We start from the raw sequence: 24425 nt of genomic DNA, 5'->3' as shown, positions 1-24425 counted from the left end.
GACAGATACTACATACACTTGCCCATCGACTTGCAAACAAATCACTTTCAGGAGCCCAGACAGAACCATGGAATTGGGCAGGACATGTTGCTAGGCAGAGTGATGGCAGGTGGACTAAAATGTTTTTTTTTTTTTTTTTTTTTTCATTTATTTAGGTAAACAAACAACCACTACAAGTTATACTTATTTAACTATAATTGTTATAATATCTACAATATGTGTGGCCCACACCGCTTACCACTTATTACTATAGATAATGTAATGTTCATTCAGAGCCGAACTAATCACCGGACTCCCGGTGTCAACAACAACATAGAATGGTGAGGTAGTTATATAAATATACATTTATAATGAAATACAGTGTGAGAAACTAGAAGAACTACTTAGTCTGTAGGGCGTGTTAAAGTCTCAATAATATGTTTTTTATAAACACTTAATGTTAACAGAATGGTGGCCGCTTTCAAATGAAAGGAGCGCCTGGCGTCCGTTGGCTCGTTGGGTGGACGACATCCGGAAAATTGCGGGTCACTGCTGGATGAGATTAGCTCAGGACCGGGACAAGTGGCGTACTAGAAGAGAGGCCTATGCTCAGCAGTGGGCGATAAAGGTCTGATGATGATGATGATGACAGAAGCGCGTTCAGAAATTTAAGAGCGCGAATGAGAGGAGATTTAGGAGTATTGTCTTTACATACTGCTGTCTTCATGCTTTTCACGTCTTAATATTTATTTGTTTATAATATGTTGTACACCTGTGAAAGGCAAAACATGCCGTTCATTGAACCTGTTTAACAGCCGAGGCGATAACAGAAGTAAACCAGGCTCCGACAAGCCGTGAAGATATCGCAAATAGAGTTCGGTAAGAATTCACTTTTACAGTTACTATTTCACCCTTTGAGTGAAACTCGTTTATTGTATAATAAGTTTTATAAAATGAATATAAAACTAAAATTAACTACAACTATAAACTTTAGTTTATAGTTTAGTTTATACTAAAAATTAAAAATACCTAACAAAATTTTGCGCCCTTGGTAAGGTGCCCATCACGCAGGCAGCGTTCCCGCGCTGGATTGCTATGGCCAATCTTTGCGCGAGAAAGCTGCCTGCGCGAGGGTCACCTGTGGCCTGCCTTAGGCGTAGGCGTTTCCTTTTGTATTTAAAATTGTACCCCTAACTAGCATTTTTTATTACCGAGAAAAAAAGCGTGTTAATAATCTAACTAGTTTTGGCGCGCATCTTTGTCTGGTTGGAATTAGTAATTTGGGTACCTTAATTTTTAAACAAAATCTGCTTTTTATTACACCCCCGTTTTTCACTACCTTAAAGCGTGAGTTATGGGATAAAAAGTAGACTCCACAATGACAATTTTAGTTTTAAAATCTGTCTGACCCAGACACAAATGCATCCAATACACTGCACAGCCGGCCTTACCGACCGTGAGAGATATCCTCCAGCGCTGGTGAGACAAAGACGGCTATTTTGGGAGCGGATGCGCGGGAGTGGGAGCGTTGGCAAAACATTTACGATATAATTAGATTCATGTTTATTTTTACTTCGGTACAGTCGGCAATAAACGATTCGTTTTATATTTTGAATATCTGTGTAATTTATTTGCTTGTGGTTTAAAGAAAACTTAAGGTACAGTCCTGGCAAAAAAGAGTAGAAATTAAAAAGTGGCAACACTGTAGTGTCGTCCTTTTCAATTCAATTTATATAAGAGAACGGTACGACACTACAGTGTTGCCACTTTTTAATTTCTACTCTTTTTTTGCCAGACTGTGTCTTCTTGATTACATTAAGTCTCATTTGTTATATTAATTATAATAGCTTCTGTCCAATATTTCGTCTGCGTAAAATGATTAGCGGTTTAAATGTAAAGAGGTAACAGACAGAAAATAAACGGATTTTTAAACATATCCTTTTTTTACCCTTATATTATGTTAAAATATTCGACGGAAGTCTTAAAAAACGTTCTGAAATTTAATATATATAATGTCAATTGTCATAATGTCACAGAAACAGGCTCAATTTTCTGAACATTTTTGACTAGTTAAATTCCGCCACTCAAGCCAAAACTTTTTTTACACGTTCTTTGGCATTTAAATAATTATTTTGTATTGTTGTTTAATCGCTCGTGCTAATATTGATACCTGAGCAAGCGAAAGAGTCCAAAATTGAAATTGAATTCTAAAAATGGAATCTTGAGCGTTGCTCGGGTATCAAAGCACGAGGGTTAAACAAAATTTGTACTCGAGTGAAACACAAAATTTGTCACCACACCAACCCGAAGCAAATATTAAATGTAAAATATCAAACAAAATGAAACCAAATCAATGTCATTAAATATTTATCATCCAAAATCATTATTTAAAAGTCAATTCTACCAGCAAATATAAGAAAACAACTCAAAATTAATATTTGATTACTTTGATTAAAATGCATCTTTGCTATCGGTTTTTGAAGTGCAAAGTAAGCCTTTCCGAGCTGGTGTGGTGAAAAAGTGTTTTAGACATCCGCATTAATATGTATAATTACCACAAAATAATAAACAACACGATAATTCCAGACCTTGGCGACGTGATTATATATAACTAGGTACCTACTATAATTATCTTCTCAAGTTATTTATTTGCGAACGCTCCGTCTGCGTGCGTGTGAAAGGCGCACGAAAAAGCGCAAAACGAACGAACCACAAGTGTTCCGCGCACGCTAGCACGCAAATCTCTTCATTGTACACTTGAGAGCAATGGAAATGGGTCAGATTGAGAGGGTCATAAGTGGGAGCTATAGGTAGTTCCACTTCTTATCTCAGGTTGGTTAAGTAATACTAATACTAACTAACTTTGTTGGTTAGCTGTAAGAAATCCCTTAGAAGGATAAGTTCGCCTTTGTACTGCCCTATCCCTGGTCCAGTCAGATCTATAGTTTGTTTGTTTTTAGCATTAGAAATAAGGTAAACAATCTTGACGTGTCTTTTAATTGAAAAACACATTTTAAAAATAAGTTACGGCAAATATGTAACAATTATAAAATTTATAAATCTAATACGATCATTTATATTCTTCTGCTTTCATAAGTAATAGTGTTTGATTTTTAAAAAGCGTTTTTGAATTAAAAGACATGTCAAGATCGCTTACCTTCTTGCAAGTTCTTTCTAATGCTAAAAAAACGAACTATAGCGTCATCCTTAATACAAAATTAATTTCATACATATCATGTAAATTTTATAAATTTGATCTCCGAGTGCGCTCAACGGAGCCGTGAAGTCAATCGGAAACCTCGATATGAAAATCATGAGGATTAAATTCTAATTTGTATAAAAGCCTTTGTTAGCTTTTATCCATAATAAATTAACGTATTTAACATGGGAGATAAAATACTCATCAGTTTGTATTGGAAAACAGATTTTAACAAAAATTTCTTGGGGTTTTCAGAAAAGATGGTAGGTACCGTAAAACGGGGTGAGTAGGTTTCGCGGGGAGAGGTGGGTTATGAATGGGGAGAGAAGGTTTGAGAGGGGGGTGAGAAGGGTTTTTAAGGCTACTGCTACAAAAATAATGTATTCCAATTTAAAATGGGGCTATAGTAATACGCATAATAAAAAAAAATCGATCCAACAATCTTCCAAAATCACCTTTGTATGAAAAACCCTCTCACCCCAAATACGAGGCACTACGGGGTGAGGTGGGTTTTCCTCTTTATCGTCAAAGTTATGAAATGGAACTACCCAAAATAAAATACAAACTAAAATACAAACGTCCGAACGACTTATTATATACACCATTCAGTTTTCACATGTAAAAATAAAATTTTATCGAGGTTTGAAAGTCAAATTTCAGTCAACTCACCCCATTTTACGGTACCATTTACGTTGTTTGTAAAAACCACCAACTTTTGGGTTTTTTAGGCTCGGAATCACGAATTATTGAATGAGACAAAGACAAAAGTGTCCCTAGTTTTTCATACAAATTTCACTTGGGTCTTGGTTCCACATCATTTCATTGGGTGTCACAAAATGTATGTGAAAATGCGTTACAAAACTGTAATTTGAGACAATTTTTTTTCTCTCTAAATCGATAGTGTTCGCGATTCTGAGTTAAAATAACCCAAAAATTTAAAGTTGATGGATTTTCGATTGTTGTTAAACGAGCCCCAATAGGTACCTACAGGTTGACTTAAAATAAGAGTATACGTTGACTATGGACCTAGGGCAGAATATTTAGGTCTAAAGAATCAGAATTTAAACAGCCTATACCTATATAAGGTGCAGGGGGGCAATTTAGACTGCGGGGTAATTTAAACTAATCGAAATATCTTTCATGTTTTACATTATTAGCTAGAGTGCCATATATATATGTCCAGTTAGCGAAAAAGATACGTTGTATGATATATGTATGGGTAGTTTAAATTACCCCGCAGTCTAAATTGCCCTCTGCTCCTTAGTTCTAGATTTCTTCTAAATTTGCAGCGTCGGCTTAAACTCGAGTTCATAAATATGTTTACACTGTTTTACCTTATTGCAATGGATTAAGGCGAAGAAATGTATACATATTTATGAACTCTACTGTACCTATCTATATTTTTAAGGATTCTATCTATAAAAACTCCTTAGATTTTTTACCTTTTGTGTACTTTTTAGTGGCTGTAGGCTTCACTCGGTCAATTAAACTTCCGTGGCTCTTATACATCCTTTTTTAAAACAAGTCCAAAAAACTCCATACAATTTCTAACTCGTTCCTTTTTTTGAGTAACAGTAAAAAACGCCTTTCTACGTGCATCCTTCCAAAGCCCAAAACCAAAACGGCCTAACCGCCTATGTGACATTATCTATGAAAAGGGACCTTATTGTCGATGTCGCTTACGCCATTATGAACGATGCTCCGTCATAAATACAATGCCGCGCGGCGCTGTGCGGCGTAAGCGCCATCGACATTAAGGTCCCTTTTCATAGATAATGCCCCGTATAATCATAATGTCGTATATTTCGTTTTATAGTAAGTTTGTAACAGAACCCGGAGATAACCGGTCCAACTAGTTGACTAGTTTGAGGTGTCCGTTCTGTAGTTTACAGACACTTGGGTTTCGAGTATGTTTAGATTTGAACAAATACTTTTCAAATATTTATAAAACTGTAGTTGTTTACAGTTATTTATATTTCTATTTTGTGCTGCGTGCAAATATAAAAATAAAAAATGTATTTAAATTTATAAATAAAACTGCAAAATATAGCAAACATCGTTTATTGTTTTTTTTAATAGGCGTAGTGGCAGAATGTCATAACGACCCAAAAGCAAATATTGTTTACAGTTTTTTTTTTTTGGTTTTTTTATTATGTACAGTTGGTGCAGAGAGAGAAATATACATACCTATGTATATTTAATACTTAAAATGTATTCTTGGAAATTAATATTTAGTTAAATACGAAGGCACGTTTAAAAGCATTTGTTGATTACAAAATATTTTATTTTTATCATGGGTCTGATTTGATTGACTCTAACCTACATTCATTAATTCTGTTCAACATAAAAATATGATAGGTACATAATAATATATCTTAGCAAACGTTGTGCTTTGTTGGCGAATAGTTGTCATAATAATTGTGACTCAAAATGTTCGCATTCGCACGTCATGCCATTCGCCATAAACTTAATTACGCCAACTGTGCTGCTTACAACTACTGTGCTCTATGCCATTCCCCATTCGGGGCATCTCTAGTTAAAACCCGGATTCCAATAACATTTTAACATAAATCTGAATATCAAATCTCGATCCCATCTAGCATTAGCTCATTTTTTCCCCCAAAACCGTTCTGACCTGTGTTTCTCAGAAAAAGCGTGGCCGCTACGGGACCTATCAAAAGCTAAATGGCAATTTTGTATGACTTTTAAAGGTACATACGTCATTTTGGATCAGAAAGTTCTAGCCACCCCAAAGTTTTGGGAAGAAAAGTGACAATTTTGTATGATATTTGAAGGTAGTTAAGTCGTTTTGGATTACAAAGTCGCGGCTCATCAGTTCTGGAACGCTTCAAATTGCCTAATCTGTGACTTTTATTTAAAAAAAAGCGTCCGCGTTGAAGTGAGATCCGTTTTATAGATAAGGGTTCCGTAGTTTTCGAGATAAGTCGATAGTTTACGAGAAAGCTAGTTGAGATTGCATTTATCTGATAGTGGAATGTAAATAATGTAATGTAGTTAGACGTTTATAACTGGAAAACGATGAAAGTGTACCGTAAAATGTGTTTACTTTGCTTGATTTTTTTTTAACTATTATATGTATTGTGGTAGGTATATTGATATTTGAGCGTTTTCAAAAAACGCGCTTTTTTGTTTTTATGCCTGAACTTTTTATTTTTTAATAAGTGGGCCATATAAATGTAGTGTTATAAAAACTAAGATTTCTTTAAAAAAATTGTAAAAACGTTGGATGGAAGAGATTACTTATATGGATAAGTTCGCCTTTGTACCCGTGTTTATGTACCTGTGTTGTGTACAATAATGTGATTAGGTATTAATTTACTACTAGTACTGCTTGTAATTTTATTTTTGTGTAACTAAAAAGATTTCTCATATTTTTCAAACACAGACCCAATGTTTTTTGACAGACCCAATAACTCATGGCAACGGAACTCCAGAAACCTACATAACTCCCATTTTTTGTTTCAGAGTGCGCGCAGTGAGTGAGCAGGACAGCGGAACCGGTCGAAGGATACGTTTTTTTTAAATTGGTCTAGTTATGCTGTGCTGAGTGAGTTTAAAAAGTTAAAGTTCCAAGATGGCTGCTTTTCCCGCGTTTCTACTGTTGTTCGTCGCCGTCGTATCAGGTGAGATTTAGATTTAGTTATATTATTTATATCTATTTATTTAAAATTTATTGCACAAAATATATACAACAATGTACAAATGGCGGACTTAATGCCAAATGGCGTTCTCTACCAGTCAACCATAGGGCCAAGCAAAGATACCTACCTATAATTGGTGAGTAATAAAAAAAAAGGCAAACTATACTTAGAAACTACATCTTATATATTATCTATTTTTACATAGTTTTTCTGAGCTCGAAAAATGTTTGATACCTGAGAGTTATTATAGCAAAAACTATTAGAAGACGATTGAAAGACCTAAGTAGAGTAACTATTTTATTATTATTTTATTTTCTTTATTGAAAAAAAAAACAGTCATAGGCAGATAGAGTTAGACCGAGAAAAGCGATTTTGATAGCACACGCAGTGCAAGTGTTATTTATACGTCATAATTTCATAGAAGTTTGACGTTTAAAATAACACTTGCACTGCGTGTGCTATCAAGGTCGCTGCAGACTTTTCTTGGTCTAACTCTATCTATTTTTACTTAGTTTTTCTGGGCCATAAAATCTTTGGCCCTGATAGCTATAGCTGAAAAACTAATTAGAAAACCTTACTAGTTTTATTATACAGGGTGGAAAGATAAGTCGGGCCCCGGAGGGAAACTACCTTAAATCCTTATGCTGGCTCATTTTACTTAAAGGAGACATTCCTTTATTTTTAAAAAGAAACAAAACTGCATTCAAAGATTTTTCTTTTGTTTCTTAAATTTTGCTTGTCTAAAAAAATCTTGAGTACTAAATATTCGATTTTATGGATATTTTGTACGACAGACAAGTGTAAGTCCTTATGTTTCTTGGAGAAATGTTATCATTAACATTAACTGTATCGACTAGTGTAATAAAATTGCGAGTGTTTATTTTTTGGAATTTTTAGTCGGTTCGAGTCCCGGGCGAGGCAAGCGAGTTTTAGAAAATCTTTGAATGCAGTTTTATTTCTTTTTAAAAATAAAGGAATGTTTCCTTTAAGTAAAATGAGCCAGCTTAAGGATTTAAGGTAGTTTCCCTTCAGGGCCCGACTTATCTTTCCACACTGTATATTAACCCCCTTATAAAACTTTACGGGCCCGATTTAGTTAAATTAGGTATGACATCCCTTTCTTACAAAGACATAAGTCAAGATGACAGATAAAGACAAACGATTATTCGTTAATTAAGGTTTGTATCGCGTTTATGAATAAGGGGTGAAATAGTAAAGATATGTGACGTTCCCCGGCAAAAGGTACCATTGCCCCGGCTGAATATTGTAGCGGCGTTAATAATAGCGTAAGCGCCAGCCGCCATAAACCTTTTGCAGTAGAACGTCACATATCTTTACTATTTCATATCTAGTGCATTTCTAATTCATTTTCCGAATCGCGCCGATAATATCATGGTTATTCAGCCGTTCTTCGACAAATCACTTTTCTAAAATTCATAAGTCTGTCAGTTGCATTCTTGAAACACGGCGCGCATCAGATCATGCGCGGGCGCAGCCGAAACGTAAATATTTACGCGAACATGACCGAGACATTGAACTGAACGTCGGGTTCCGTCGTTTAATGTTGTTTGGATTTTACGTAACGCTGGTGTTGAGGTAGGTATTCATTGTTTTTCGTCACACTTGCTCGTAAAAGGTATTACACGTAGGCGATACGGTCCGTAAATCCTAAATTATGACCTAGGGCAGTAATGTACGTACGAAATTAGGCAGTTTTTTATTTACCTTTTTCCCTCACAAGTATGATGAAAAATATTGTGTACAGATATTACGAACTCGTGGTAATAAACGCCTTCGACTTCGGGCTTCAATTCACACTCTTTCGTAAATTCTTGTTTAATACATAATTTACTATTTAGAACGTTGGCTTATAAATATATATTATTTGGGAACTCGACTGTCCCTCAAACTTTTTAAAAAATTAGAAAAAAAGCCAGACAGCAAAAATCAACAATAATATTGTAGCTTTAAGAGTCACAAGTTTTGTTTTCAATGATCTAAGAACTCTTAAGAGTCTTAAGTGATAATTTTTTGTGTGGATTTAACCCTTTCGACGCAGTGTCAAACACAAAATCTGGACGCCCCGTCATCGAAGAGTCATAACTGAAATTAGACTTTATTCATATGCACGTAGGTCTGTGTTGCTCTGTGGCCTGTGACGGATTAATCCGTCTTTGGCGTGGGACCTGCAGTGCGGATATATCTCTCATTGGCGTCGAATAGTTTAAGAGCCGCAATTGTACCCCTAGCCTATCTTCTTCCTCGCCCACATAGGAGCCTGGGGTCCGCTTGACAACTAATCCCATGATTTGACGTAGGCACTAGTTTTTACGAAAGCGACTGCCATCTGACCTTCCAACCCAGAGGGGAAACTAGGCCTTATTGGGATTAGTCCGGTTTCCTCACGATGTTTTCCTTCACCGAAAAGCGACTTAGTAAATATCAAATGATATTTCGTACATAAGTTCCGAAAAACTCATTGGCACGAGCTGGGGTTTGAACCCGCGACCTCCGGATTGCAAGTCGCACGCTCTTACCGCTAGGCCACCAGCGCTTTCTTGTACCCCTAGCCTCTAAGGAACCCTAATTTCCCTAAAACAATACCCCGGAAGCCCGTGTTTACAATATTGAGGTGTCTGTCGGCGATCAGTACACAGACTACGCTCATGTGCTTCCTCCACACTCGTGGGATCATACATCTATCTAAATCTATCTCTGCCGTATTCGAACTTCAAGATATCCACAAGAGACGACACGTACTAGATCCATTCTAGATACGTTATAGTTTAGATATCAACTAGTTCTCTTTTGCAGCGCAATTCGGGCAACCAATGTCACTTTTTCGTTAGATAGAGTAAGATGTCTATTAGATGTGAATTGGATCTCCAAGTCATATCCTGTGAAAATCATTCAAGAGTATCTCCAGAATCGCGCAAATGTCAATTTGACAGGTTAGATCTTAAACACATCGTTATCGTATCTTGATGATGTCTAATAGATGTCTATTTTAAAATCCGAATCGGGCCCTCTATCTAATACCTTTAAACGAGCAATTCTTGTTTATTTTATTTATATATAGGCATATTTCGAGGATCTCGGAAACGGCTCTAACGATATCGATGAAATTTGCTATATGGGGGTTTACAGGGGCGAATAATCGATCTCAAGATCGCTTACCTTCTTTCAAGTTCTTTCTAATGGTAACATTCCATTTCTAACCGCAGCTACTGGTACTGATCGCGTCAATGTCATTGTCAATTTCCATAGTAAAATGAACAGTAATGCAGCTGTCGTTGGAAATGGAATGTCACCTTTATGCTAAAAAAACGAACTATAGACTACTATCCGTAAGGCCCGTCTTTACGAAGTAATATGTCAATGGCGATAATTTATAATTATTTATTACATTCGAACTTAATATACATACTACTTATAAAAACATAATTAAATAACTAACCTACAAAACTTAAACTATATCTAAAAATAAATAAAACTAAACTTAAAATAAATTATTACAAAATATCCACCTGCGGCATGGTGCCGTAGATGCTGGCAGCATTTCCTCGCTGTATCGCAATACTTATTCTTTGCGCGAGGAAGCTGCCAGATCTACGGTCACCGGTGGCGTCAGCTATTCTTTTTGATAGATATAATTATATATAATTCATTACCTACATCAAAAAGATTCCGCGCTAGGGCGGTAAAATAGCACCATATGTATGTACTGTAAAAAACATGACTGTCACGTTTCGCCCATTAAACGGTACTAGTCATTAACCATGACTAAATACTAATTCGTCATTCGGAAGGTCAGTGCTAACGTTTAATGCCTAACTATACCTAGTACGGCAGCCGTCCTACCGGCGACAGTAACGAGAGTTAAGTAGTGTTATAGAAAGTTTAAAAAAATCTTATCTTATCTTATCTTATTGTTTTCGGGGTCCCTTGCGGATACACTTCGACCCATAGGGATCTTTTGTGCAGTTACCCCCTAGAGAAGACCCGTCAGCTACTCAAGAGCTTTTCCCATCATATCCATGTGTCGGATGATGGAGCTCATGGGCAGGGCTCGGAACCGGTATTTTTTGAAAACCCCCAAATAGACCAATATTTAGAATTATTTTATGCTCTTTACGTAAGACTGGATCATGTATTTAGGTTACGAATTTGTGTTATCAGATTGTCCAATTAAAAAAGAAATAATAAACCAAAGAACGAAAAAGAACGTAATAATACCGGTATTTTTGTATGGAGCAAATACCGGTTTCCGAGCCCTGCTCATGGGTAGCGTTTTAAAGTCCTTTGGTTCCAGATATCCTGCTCCAAAGTCCTTCATTCTTTGTCTGGCGAGGGCGTGACATTCACACATTAAGCTTTCACTGTCTCTTCCTCTTCACCACACATGCGACAATCGGTGTTGTCAGAGTGTCCCATTTTGGCCAGAATTTAATAATTAAAATTTCTTACAAAAATACATAAATTGTTTTGGTTACCAAAATAGGGGTCCCTTTGTTTCCCATAAAGTTTTAAGTCATAATGTATTGTTTGTCAGATTATCATTAGTCATAAAACTGAAACCGTTAACTTTTCAGGTTTTTTGGTAAGGTTATCCTATAGATAGGTTAGGTTTTAGGTTTGTCTTATGGCAATCCTAAAAAAGTGACGCGTTTCAGAATCAATTAAATTATGACTAACGAAATTGCGGACAAACAATACATTTTGACTTAAAACCTTTTGGGAAACAATAGAGACCTACAAAAATAGCTACATTTTGGTAACTCAGAGAAATATATTTTTGGACATACGGTAAAGTAAAGAGGTGGAACTCAATCTATCCACCAAATTTTAACGAAATCTAAATAAAATCGTCAAAGAAATAAAAATCGACCTACACATTTGATCGTTATTTAAGTAGGTACGTTCTCGCCGTCGGTATGACATATGCCTAATGCTAGGTAATTATACTAATTACAGTTGGACCTAGTTGAATCATCGTGATTAGGTATTCATGATTCATCCTAGAACATAGCGAATGTGACCTAGATATGTGACTTGTGACCACATACTCGTTGGTCAACTGATTCATTTCCGTGTGTGATACCTCGATGGTGGTAAACTAGCATAAGGTACACTACTTTTAATAAAATAAATAAATATTATAGGACATTTTGACAAACCATGACTCAGGAACAAATATCTGTAGGTATCATAATACAAATAAATGCCCTTACCAGGATTCGAACCAGTTGTTTTGTTATTACACGACTGCCCGAACAAAAAGAGTGTATTGTTTATTTTAGGGTTGTAAATGTTGTAATGATTATTAAATTAATCTTTGTGTCCAAAACACAAAAGAAAATCTTATCGTATCCGATCTCTGTTATAAGTAGGTACCTACCAATTGCTATTACCTCCAAAGTATGTACATATTACTGTAATAATTTGTATAAGCTTATATGTCGGTAGTATAGGTACAGTGTGGTATACATTTAATATATTTTAGTTCAATAAATTGTAATTCCATCCAATTTAGAATAATTCTACGGTTTAGACTCACTTGTTTTTAGTAACTAGTCGCGCGAGTGACTAAAAACAAGTGAGTCTAAACCGTAGAATTGTTCAATGTTAGTATGTCTCACAACAGCTTAAATTCAATTCCATCCAATTTGTTTAGACTTTTTAACTGTAAAATAGGTTTAGGTTCCATATATCACCCATACGGCACAGAGCAAAAGCTTATTCTAATACTCGTACCTACAGTATCAAAGATATATGTAACACGTAAAGTCTAAGAATAGAACGTGTCACGTGCCTCGGAAAATCAAGAAAAAATAATGCTAGAATAGATGGCGCCATACCTTTGGCCTCTAATGTATATAGATGGCGTACCGTTTAATATTTTACAATTTTAATACATTATCAGTGAAAGAGCATGGGTCAAAGAAGTCATAATTATGGAGTTCCAAAATAACATTTATCCAGGTATAGGTGTTTTTATATTTTTATTCAATACTGTGTCGAAAGATGGGAGTAAATTTACGGCACTACAAAATTTTCTATGAAATAACCCTCTATATACTCTATTCTCTCTGCTAGTACTAACATAATACCTAGGCTAATCACTACATGCCGTCATGCATGAGTCTGACTGAGTCAGTCTAGGCAAAGCCTACACCATGACCTAACGTGAGCCTTATTACTAAGCCGTTAGGGTCCATTTATGAGCAATAAAGTTGCATAATCAGTGCAGGTGCATTATGTGTAACTATTGTGATGCAATGCTCAATGTATGATGGGTTGGGTTTATGCAGATTTTGAGGTTACATTGGAATAGAGATGTTGACTTTAAGAAAACCGGCCAAGTGCGAGGCGGACTCGCGTTCCAAGGGTTCCGTACATTACTCAATTTTTAACAATTGAAAACGAAACGCGAGTGAATTGCCTTTAAAAAACCCGTAGGGGTCGGATCAAAAACTAAGTACATAATTAGTCCGACTCACGCTTGACTGCATATTTCTAATAGGTTTTCCTGTTATCTATGGGTAAAGACCTATTTTATGTATTTTTTTCAAAAATTTAGACCCAGTAGTTTCGGAGATAAAGGGGGGGGAATGGTAATTTTTTGCCTATTTTCTTGAATTACTTCTAAACTGTTTATTTTAAAATTATAAAAAAAATATATTTGAGATTCTTATAATGAACTCTTTCATTTGATATATAACACGATATAGTTTAAAAAACTTTATTTTTTATTTTCTCATTTACCCCCCAAAAGTGCCCCCTATGTTTAAAATTCATTTGTTTACGTTACATGTCCGTCTTTGGGTCACAATCTTACATATGTGTACCAAATTTCAACTTAATTGGTCTATTAGTTTCGGAGAAAATAGGCTGTGACAGACGGACAGACAGACAGACGCACGAGTGATCCTATAAGGGTTCCGTTTTTTTCCTTTTGAGGTACGGAACTCTAAAAACCGTAATAAAATAAATAAATCAATGGAAAACATATATGTACATAGCTATCATTTTTGGGGTTCCGTATCCAAAGGGTAAAAACGGGACCCTAATATGTATTACTAATACTCCACAGTCTGACTGTCTGACTGTCTGTCACTAGGCTGTATCTCATGACAGTTATGATCCGTCGTGATAGCTACATATTAGACAGTTGAAATTTTCACAGATGCTTTATTTCTGTTGCTGCTATAACATCTAACACCAAAAACAAAATAAAATAAATATTTAAGTGGGGCTCCCATACAACAAAAGTGATTTTTTACCGCTTTTGCGCAATGTACGGAACCCTTCGTGCGCGAGTCCGACTCGCACTTGGCCGATTTTTTGAAGTCGGTTATACACCTTGCGTCAGTCATTATGAAAAGACGAGTCAATGAAAACCCCCCCTTCTGACATCTGTTTTAACGGTCATATCACACTTGTCTAATAGTATACCTTATGTAGTCGGAATAGAGTTCAGGATTGTTCAGTGATGGTCAGGTTTTATAGACATGCTCTGTTGCGTTCAAGGTGTTTATATTAGGGTATAAGGTTGAAGATAAAAAAAATTAAGCATTTTAAACTTTACTTCCGAGGATTAAAGTTGAAAATTGTGTAAGTATTTGTGGTGAATGTTAAAGTTGTGTGTTAAATTTAAATTTTGAATTACAATAACAAAAGCAGGTTGCTCTATCTGTATGTCATATTATACAAGGTGTTATTTTGAATTAATTTTAATAAACGTAAAATAAAATAATTAATTAAATTGACTAAAGTACGTTATTCTGCATCAAAGCTATAATATAGACTAGCTTTGAAGATAATACTGTTCTCACCACACCAGCTCGGCTCGGCTTATTTTGCACTTCAAAAACTGATAACAAAGTTGCATTTTATTCACATGTGAGGCAAAGTAATCAAAGGCTGAGTTGTTTTCTTATGTTTTCAGGTAGAATTAACTTTTAAATGATGATTTTGGATGATAAATATTTAATAACATTCATTTGGATTTTATTTGGTTTGATTTTGTTTGATATTTACATTTAATATTTGCTTCGGGTTGGCGTGGTAAAAAAAATTGTGTTTCACTCGGGGGCAAATTTTGTTTAACCCTCGTGCTTTGAAACCCTCGCCACGCTCAAGATTCAATTTTTCGAATTCATTCTGATTTCAATTTTGTAATCTTTCTCTTGCCCGGGTATATCAATCAATATTAGCACGAGCGGTTAAACAACAACTTTGCCCCCGAGTGAAACAAATAACTATTGTACATATTTACAGGTAAAACCAAGAACCTTTTTCAGACATTAAGGAGAGTCTTAAGGAAAAAGCGTTATTTTCTACAAACTTTTACAAAGTTTTAAACAAATGGGAACTCGGGTAACTTATCAAACAGTCATACTTCTTGTTTTCTATTTAACTTTCTTACTTTTAGCTCAGCTGTTGTAATATATTAAAGATAATGTATTTTTTTCAACCTGTATTATCCAGCGTTATAGTTCGTTTTTTTTAGCATTAGAAAGAACTTGGAAGAAGGTAAGCGATCTTGACATGTATTTTAATTAAAAACGCTTTTTAAAAATCAATAACCATTACTTATGAAAGCAGAAGAATATAAATGATCGTATTAGATTCATAAATGTTACATATTTGCCGTAACTTATTTTTAAAATGTGTTTTTAGATTAAAAGACACATCAAAATTGTTTACCTTATTTCTAATGCTAAAAAAACGAACTATAGTTATGTACTTATGTAAATGTATATGTGACGTTCCACGGCAAAAGGTACCTTATGGCGGCTGGCGCTTACGTCGCATAGCGCCGCAATGATATTATGGCGTTAATAATAGCGTAAGCGCCAGCCGCCATAAGGTACCTTTTCTCGTGGGACGTCACATATGTAGCCACATACATACAGTCAAATTTACACACATTATGATTATAATTTATTCATAAAATGGTCATGCATTTTTGCAGCTCGTTGTACTGGTACAACTTGTACAGTCATCAGCAATAGTATCTTACACAACTAGGGCCGCAAAAATATGTGACACGTTCTTATTTGGAGCGCAATAAGAGCGCGTCATATATTTTTGCGGCCCTAGTTGTGTAAGATACTATTGCTGATGACTGTACCATTTCATACCTTGTCGCAGTTGCTTTAGGCTCGATTTATAATAGAAACTGGAGCCCACCATAGTTTAAATTATCAAAATCCTGACCACTCGGCCGGGCAATAGGTATGCTGTAGAACTGTAGAGCACGTGGGTCGTTACACCCAAAAACATTCGTATTATAGACTCGGAACAAGCTAACTCGGCAAGGCATTTTTAAATGTTATTAGTTCTTTCGCTAATTTCATGCAAAATCAATCTATTTGTGTAGTTTTAAGTTCTCATATGAGTGAATTGACAAATTCTTAGTGAGAATAAAGAATCTTATACCTAATTCTAAGCCTAAAATGTCATAAATGATTATTTCTATGAAAATATCACGTTTTTAAATGATACTTCCACACTTTGTTCTGTCAAAACCGGTGCAGAGTTAGCTTAGACGGACTATATAGTTTCATTGTAACCACAGTGCAAGGGAAAGCCGGTGGCCGTGCGAAGCCAATCTCATTCTTTACCGACATAAAAAATGAGGTCATGTTTCATTTTCGTTCGCTCAAACTATTCAAATACGTAACTATTATAACAAGTTATCGTAAATTGTATGTGGAAAAACTGTATTAAAGTTACGTCACCTTTATGATTACTATTACAATAGGGAATATTACTGCAATGTTATGCCGCCAGAGTGCAGCACTAATTTGTTTAGTAAACCATAGAGTAACTTATACATACTAGGCCTTAAACAGCTTTTTGACAAGTTTTCACTATGACATTGACGCATCAAGGCGGTTTAGTTACAGGCCTAGCGCGAAACACGAAAATCGAAATTTCTTTATCTGCCTTTCTATCGATCGAATAAGCAAGAGTGATAGAGAGGCAGAAACCACCAGTCATGCGATTGACCTAGTGACTCATGATGTGTCATTGATGATGTCAATGAGGTTTATTTACTGTATGTGCTAGTGGCGCCACCTAAGCAGAGCTTTGCCTAATATTCCCGATTGATAATTGTAATTCGTGTACAGTAACGTACATTTAAAAGAAGAAAACGGATCATTTTGCATGAAATTCTCTTAAATTATGTTTATGAGGAATGTACAAAGATGTTGAAAGTATTTCCTTTTTGATTAGGTACAATTTTTCATATCCTTTGTACGACGGTAACGTAGAAGGTAAAATAATGTAAGTACTCATAGACATTTTTTCTCTTTTCCTTTTCTGAGAAAAAATAAAACATATCATAAAGAAAAACAATTAATTCGAAATAATATACGCAACTGACAAATGTATTTTTTTTGGAATTGCTTGTACAAACGGCAACACTCTTAACTGTCCACGGTGGACCTTATGTTTTTACAAGCTTTTATTTAGTTTCACCTGACCGTTGCCTGTCTGTCTGTAATCAAATCTTGCAAGTTAAATTTGATCCACTTCCCGGTTTCCGATTGAACTGAAATTTTGCATGCATGTATAAATCGGATGACAATGCAATATTATGGTACCATCGAGCTGATCTGATGTTAGGAGTTGGCCATAGGAACTGGGTGATGAAACAACGTAACCTAATTGTGTTAGGGGTTTTTAGAATTGTCTCGATGAGTATTAGTTGTCTGTCGTAAGAGAAGTACAGTCAGCGATAAAAGCTTGTACCAAAAATTAAATTTTTGCCAAAAACTTTTAACTTTGTAAACAATCGATCCTTACTACATAGAAAACCTTTAAAATCTACATAAACTTAAGTTATTAGCGTCCATATTTTTGACGTCCGGTCTGGCCTAGTGGGTATATAGTGACCCTGCCTGTGAAGCCGATGGCCCTGGGTTAAAATCCCGGTAAGGGCATTTATTTGTGTGATGAGCACAGATATTTGTTCCTGAGTCATGGATGTTTTCTGTGTATTTAAGTATTTGTATATTATATTACATATACATATTTGACGTTCGGCGGCATAAGGTACCTTATGGTGGCTGGGGCTTACGTCGCATAGCGCTGCAATAATATTGCAGCGGTGTTAATAATAGCGTAAGCGCCAACCGCCATAAGGTACCTTTACCCGTGGGACGTCACATGTCATTGTCTGGGTAGTACCCACAACATAAGCCTTCTTGAGCTTACCGTGGGGCTTAGTCAATTTGTGTAACAATGTCCCTGTAATATTAAAACATTAAAAAAATTAAATGCTGTCGTCTTATATTAGAGGAGCCGTGATGTGTTATGAAAACGCATTTTAGTTACATCACTTGACCCTTTTAGGTTATTGCAAGTTCGTGAGTCAGTTGTAGATGCATATCAAAGTGTGACGAGTTGCATAATGCTTTTGAATAAGCTCTTCATGATGCGCAATACTCTAATGCAGGGTTCTTCAAACCCCGTTCCGCGGGTCAAATCCGGCCCGCCGACAGCGGAATGCGGAAAATGCGGACAAACACTACATTATGCCACACCGAAACTGTATCAATACAGTTTCGATGTGGTATAATGTAGTGTTTGATTGTCGGGAGTATCTATAAAATATATATAAAAAAACCGTTTTCGCTCGTACACTATTATAGGTAAACGAAATTTGAAAAATTTATATTGGTATCTTCAAATGTTGGGGAGATACACTAAGAACATTTATGAAATTCAACCTCAGAGTATGTATAAATACTACCCATACAAAAACTACACATGTGAATTGAAGGTTGCTAAACTTAATACAATTTGTGGACTTATGTGAAAATGTGAGCAAGGTCGGCCAAATTATCACTTGCAACTCAAAAGTAACACAACTTTTGTGTCAATGGCAATGTGTCTTCTTCCTCGCGTTATCCCGGCATTTTGATATGGGACCCTGGGGGTCCGCTTGACAACTAATCCTGAGAATTGACTAACTAAGGCCTTGTTGGGATTAGTCCGGTTTCCTCACGTTTTTCTTCACTGAAAAGCGAGTGGTAAATATAAAATGATATTTCGAACATAAGTTCCGAAAAACTCATTGGTACGAGCCGGGGTTTGAACCCGTGACCTTCGGATTGAAAGTCGCACGCTCTTGTCTCTAGGCTACCAGCGTTTTGTCAATGGCAAAGTGTATAAGCGTCAAATCATTTTGTGTTACAACACAAATAATGGAATAACACAAAAGCAATTTTGTATTTTGCGTTTGTTACATTCATTATTATTCAGGCATGTTGTGTTATATTTTTGGCGAATTTACAAATTTTTTTTGTTTCAACTTCTATGTCTCTAGATTTATTTATTTTGTTAAGTTTATGTACCTAATGTTTGAAATCTTATACTTTGATACCCTTCTTGAAATATTTTTTTTTATTTTAGATTTTTTTTTAAACTTCGGATTTCCATAAATTACGGAACAAGTCGACATAACACGAAGCATTGAGTTATAAATCAAAACTGTCTACTTCTTACATCATATGTAGCCATTTATTTTTATGATTGGCAATAATGGCAATTCTATTTTCGAAAACAGACCCCCGTAAGCCTGCCTTTCCACTGAAGCGGATATGCGAGGAGAATCAACCAATGGGGTTATCTTATCCGCTCTGCTGGATTGCAACCAAACCAATACTACAGCGTGGCAAAAAAGAGTAGGAATTAAAAAGTGGCAACACTGTATTACTGTCGTCCCGTTTTCTTATATAAATTGGTTTGAAAGGTGACTACAGTGTTGCCACTTTTTAATTTCAACCGTTTTTTGCCAAGCTGTATGTTGGTTGAGTCCCGCATTCCTCTGGAAAGGCAGTTTGAAGGTCTTACTATTTCGAATAGTTCAGTAGTAACATGTGTACTAAATACTAATGTACCGCTAGACGCACGCGCACAAACAATGGCGGTCGACGACCCACTTCCACGCATGGCGACGCCTGCGCCGATACAATCAAGTGACCACCGGTCAACCTTATGCGTTGGTAATAAGGCTTAGAGTTGACTGTTAAGAGTTAAGGCTTTTGTGGTGGTGGCCATATTTAAATGCTGGGTTGACCAATTCTGCCGTTTTCAAAAGGATCTTCTGTAAGGGATCAGACTTTGGCAACTTAGTAAAATGAGAGTCCAAAGCCGAAAAACCACCTAAGTTTGGATGAGAAGCCGATGGTCCAGGGTTCGAATCCCGGTAAGGGCATTTATTTGCGTGACGAGCACAGATATTTGTTCCTGTTCTTGAGTCATGGCAGTTTTCTACGTATTTATATTATATCTACAGATATCTGAGTCTGAGTACCACAACACTAATATAGCTTTGGTGGGCCACCAAATCACTGTGGGGCTTAGTCAGTTTGTGCTAGAATGTCCTTTAATAAATAAATAAATAATAAATAAATGTTATAGGACATTCTTTACACAAATTGACTAAGTCCCACAGTAAGCTCAAGAAGGCTTGTGTTGTGGGTACTCAGACAACGATATATATAATATACAAATACTTAAATACATAGAAAACACCCATGACTCAGGAACAAATATCTGTATCATCATACAAATAAATGCCCTTACTGGGATTCGAACCCAGGACCATCGGCTTCGCAGGCAGGGTCACTACCCACTAGGCCAGACCGGTCGTCTAATAATCTCTCGTCGTCTTAATATTTATTTATTAATTATATTTATCCTGTAATTCAGTGAATTCGCTCTCCAAGTAGGAACACAATTTTACATCCAATCTTGTGTAAGCATCTACCCAATTTGGAGCAAATACTTCAGCTGTAGAGTCTAATGGGAGAAATCTCCGGCTGTCACGTATTCGGTTTTTTCAACAAATAGCCGTAATAGGAATCTGCGACAAATTTCCGATACGGTTCGAACGCGTTTCCAATGCACTGCGGGAAATATTTTACGGCTATATTTTTATGTTTTACATATGTATTTTATGACACCAGTTCGGAAAGGCGAAAGCAAAGTTTAGTCAAATAATTTTAGAAAAAGGTCATATCTGAGGATAATACTAAAAATTTTAACGACTCTGGTACATACATATGCCATTATCTTATTTGAGTCTCAAGTACTGAAAAAATCTGGAATAAAATTAGCTAACTATTAGCTGCATACTAGAGAATCGCAATAGCAATATTTTCTCTCGCGTCTCTAGCGTCAGCAAAGATTCTTCACTTCACGAGCGTTGTAAATAACAAAAAAAAATTATTTAGGTAACTATAGGCGGTTTTATAGCTAAAAAGAGATATCTTCTAGATAACCTTATGTACAAAACAGGGATGTTGCGAATATTCGCATCCGCATCCGCGGAACATCCGCATCCGCATAAGATGCTGATCGATAATGTATATTGAATAAAACGCACCTATATTCTTGCTCAAATACTAAACGTTTGGTTTTTTTTAATAAAAAATGCTAAAAATGTAATATTTGACGTTTTTTAAGTACCAAATCTTGACATCCGCATCCGCATCCGCGGATGTGAGGTTTTAAATATCGGCATCCGCATCCGTGGATGTCAAAAAATCTGCATCCGCAACGTCCCTGGGACAAAATCCGTACCGTATCGTATGCGAATGGGCCGCTGCCGACACGTGGGCGCGCGCTCTCATTACTGACGGTGCAGGTGTTTATTTAAACCGTTTTTTTATTATCGTAATATCTAGTCGACCGGAAACTTGCAGAAATATGGCCTTTTCTGTGTCCAATACATTGTCAGTTTTGCCAGCACCTTGAATTGTAACAGACGTCACAGTTACTACTATCATTTTAAGTTATTTGATCTTAATTATTATTCCTATAGATATCCGATAAGATTTATTGAAATAACATTTTTAAAACTTTGATGCAATTCAAAACAAAATGGGCCAAAAAAACAGTTGACATTTTGATAATTTTAAACCCTCGTGGCAGCGCTGTAATAGGTTTACTTAAGCAATGTAAAATGCTGATGATAGATATATGTACATATGTATAAATATAAATAGACCATATACTTCGTAGTGAAATATAAAACTATAAATTGCATGCCACGTCAAATATACAAGATTTCATATTGATATTTTTTTTGTTTTTTTACAGGTAAAATGCAGTTTTCTACATACTCCGTATTAAGAAGATAATAAGCTTTTATGTGCCTGTAAGTAAAAAGTATGGACAGTTGTACTCTTGTTAGTTTAGGCATGAGACATACATATATGGGGCATTATCTATGAAAAGGGACCTTATTGTCGATGGCGCTTACGCTACACAGCGTCGCGCGGCATTGTATTTATAACGGACCATCGTTAATAATGGCGTAAGCGCCATCGACAATAAGGTCACTTTTCATAGATAATGTCACATTTTACATTTTTGAACTTAATTATTCGCTTTACCACCGTACATAATAACTTAATAAGTTACATAATAGAAAAAGAGACTTAACATTTTTGTGTCCTACCTACACAGTAAAAGCTCTACTTAATTCTAAAAATAACTAACGTAAAATTCACATAAAATAATAGTATTTTATGCAACCGTTGTTTAAGAGAGGTCAAAAAACGCGAGTGGCGTGAGTAACAATTTGAGGCGAAGCCGAAAATTGTTAATGAAGACGCCACGAGTGTTTTTTGACTCAGTTAAACAACGTTGCATACAATACTTTTTCTACGACCAAGCATTTACTTTGAAATAAAATTGAAAATTTAACAAATCTTTTTAATTCAAGAAGTAGCAAAAATGGAGGGTACGGGCGGGAAAAGAATGAATGAATGAATGGAATAAAAAAAAACATGTCTATGGTTCACTTATTTGTCACAGATGACATTTAAAATAAGGATGGCAACAACACTATATTTCATTCAACATTTTTTAAGTGGTCATTACACGAAGTATCGTAAAATCGCCAAAAAGATACTGCGTGTATGCACAAATTCTTTTTTGGGGAATAGACTAAAGACTTGTCTTGACAACTATAAGGTAGGCTTTTAAAGGTGTGTGCACGACCCTTAAAATGACAAATAAAAGTACGGGAGTAGAAAAAACAATAAAAAAATCGGCCATGTGCAAGTCGGACTCGCGCACGAAGGGTCCCGCACCATTACGCAAAAAAACCGCAAAAAATCACGTTTGTTGTTTTGTTTTTAGGATTTGTTGCTTAGCGGCAACAGAAATACATCATCTGTGAAAATTTCAACTGTACTATGACGGTTCATGAGATACAGACTGGTGACAGACAAACGGACCCTTTGGGTACGGAATTCTAAAAAGTAGCTTTATTTAATGCCCTCGTGTACCTATTTTAAATTTATTTATCCCTCATTTAAATGTTACACGCATTTTTCTTCAACACGAGTGAACTTGTAACGAATGTTACCGCATGAAAATGAATTGAATCCATTCGATCATTCACTCGTTCATTCGTTCGTGGGTTTGACAAACGCGCGGCGGTACAATCAGCTATTGTTTGGGTATTGATTTAAACGCGATTGTACTGTTGACTGTATAATATCGATACGGATAAACAAACGAAAATATATACATATAGAGTTAGACCAAGACAAGTCTGCAACGATTTTGATAGCCCACGCAGTGCAAGTGTTATTTTAAACGTCAAAGTTCTATGAAATTATGACCTATAAATAACATTTGCACTGCGTGGGCTATCAAAATCACTGCAGTTTTTAGGGTTCCGTATCCAAAGGGTAAAACGGGACCCTATTACTAAGACTTCGCTGTCCGTCCGTCCGTCCGTCCGTCCGTCCGTCCGTCTGTCACCAGGCTGTATCTCACGAACCGTGATAGCCAGACAGTTGAAATTTTCACAGATGATGTATTTCTGTTGCCGCTATAACAACAAATACTAAAAACAGAATAAAATAAAGATTTAGATGGCGCTCCCATACAACAAACGTGATTTATGACCAAAGTTAAGCAACGTCGGGAGGGGTCAGTACTTGGATGGGTGGCCGTTTTCTTTTTGCTTTTTTTTGTTTTTGTTTTTTGCATTATGGTACGGAACCCTTCGTGCGCGAGTCCGACTCGCACTTGCCCGGTTTTTTACTGGTCTAACTCTATAACCTAATCAAATTAGTTTCTTATTTCGAACTGTCAAAACGATTTGCCGCAATGGGATTTATATGAAACACAAGCAAAATATATTATTGTGTCTAAAAATAACTACTGTCTACCTTTCTATATTATGATCTAGAGTGTGATGTGAAATAATTTATTTTAAAGGGGCCCACTGATTAACAGTCCGCCGGACGGTATCGGTCTGTCAGTTACAACAAAATGTTGACAGTTCCCAACAACTGACAGGCCGATACCGTCCATTTTTAAGGTTCCGTACCCAAAGGGTAAAACGGGACCCTATTACTAAGACTTCGCTGTCCGTCCGTCCGTCCGTCCGTCCGTCCGTCTGTCACCAGGCTGTATCTCACGAACCGTGATAGCTAGACAGTTGAAATTTTCACAGATGATGTATTTCTGTTGCCGCTATAACAACAAATACTAAAAACAGAATAAAATAAAAATTTTAATGGGGCTCCCATACAACAAAC

General features: G+C 36.1%; 1 protein-coding gene across 6 annotated transcripts in view; it reads left to right on the top strand.

Moving 5' to 3' along the window:
- LOC134678038 (fasciclin-3-like) overlaps positions 1 to 24425 on the top strand; it is a 341696-nt gene that overhangs the window by 186808 nt on the left and 130463 nt on the right. For 5 of the 6 annotated variants that reach the window (XM_063536476.1, XM_063536475.1, XM_063536474.1 and 2 more), the window contains exon 2: positions 6665 to 6822. In XM_063536476.1, the coding sequence (XP_063392546.1) occupies positions 6774 to 6822 (49 nt within the window). In that variant the 5' untranslated portion in view covers positions 6665 to 6773. The remainder of the gene's footprint in view (positions 1 to 6664; positions 6823 to 24425) is intronic. The other variant, XM_063536473.1, reaches the window with a different exon arrangement.

The sequence above is a fragment of the Cydia fagiglandana genome, chromosome 27 (genome assembly GCF_963556715.1).
Source record: "Cydia fagiglandana chromosome 27, ilCydFagi1.1, whole genome shotgun sequence".
In the NCBI taxonomy this organism is placed as follows: domain Eukaryota; kingdom Metazoa; phylum Arthropoda; class Insecta; order Lepidoptera; family Tortricidae; genus Cydia; species Cydia fagiglandana.
The sequence above is the reverse complement of the archived record's forward strand: the minus strand, read 5'-3'. Positions and strand labels throughout refer to the sequence as shown.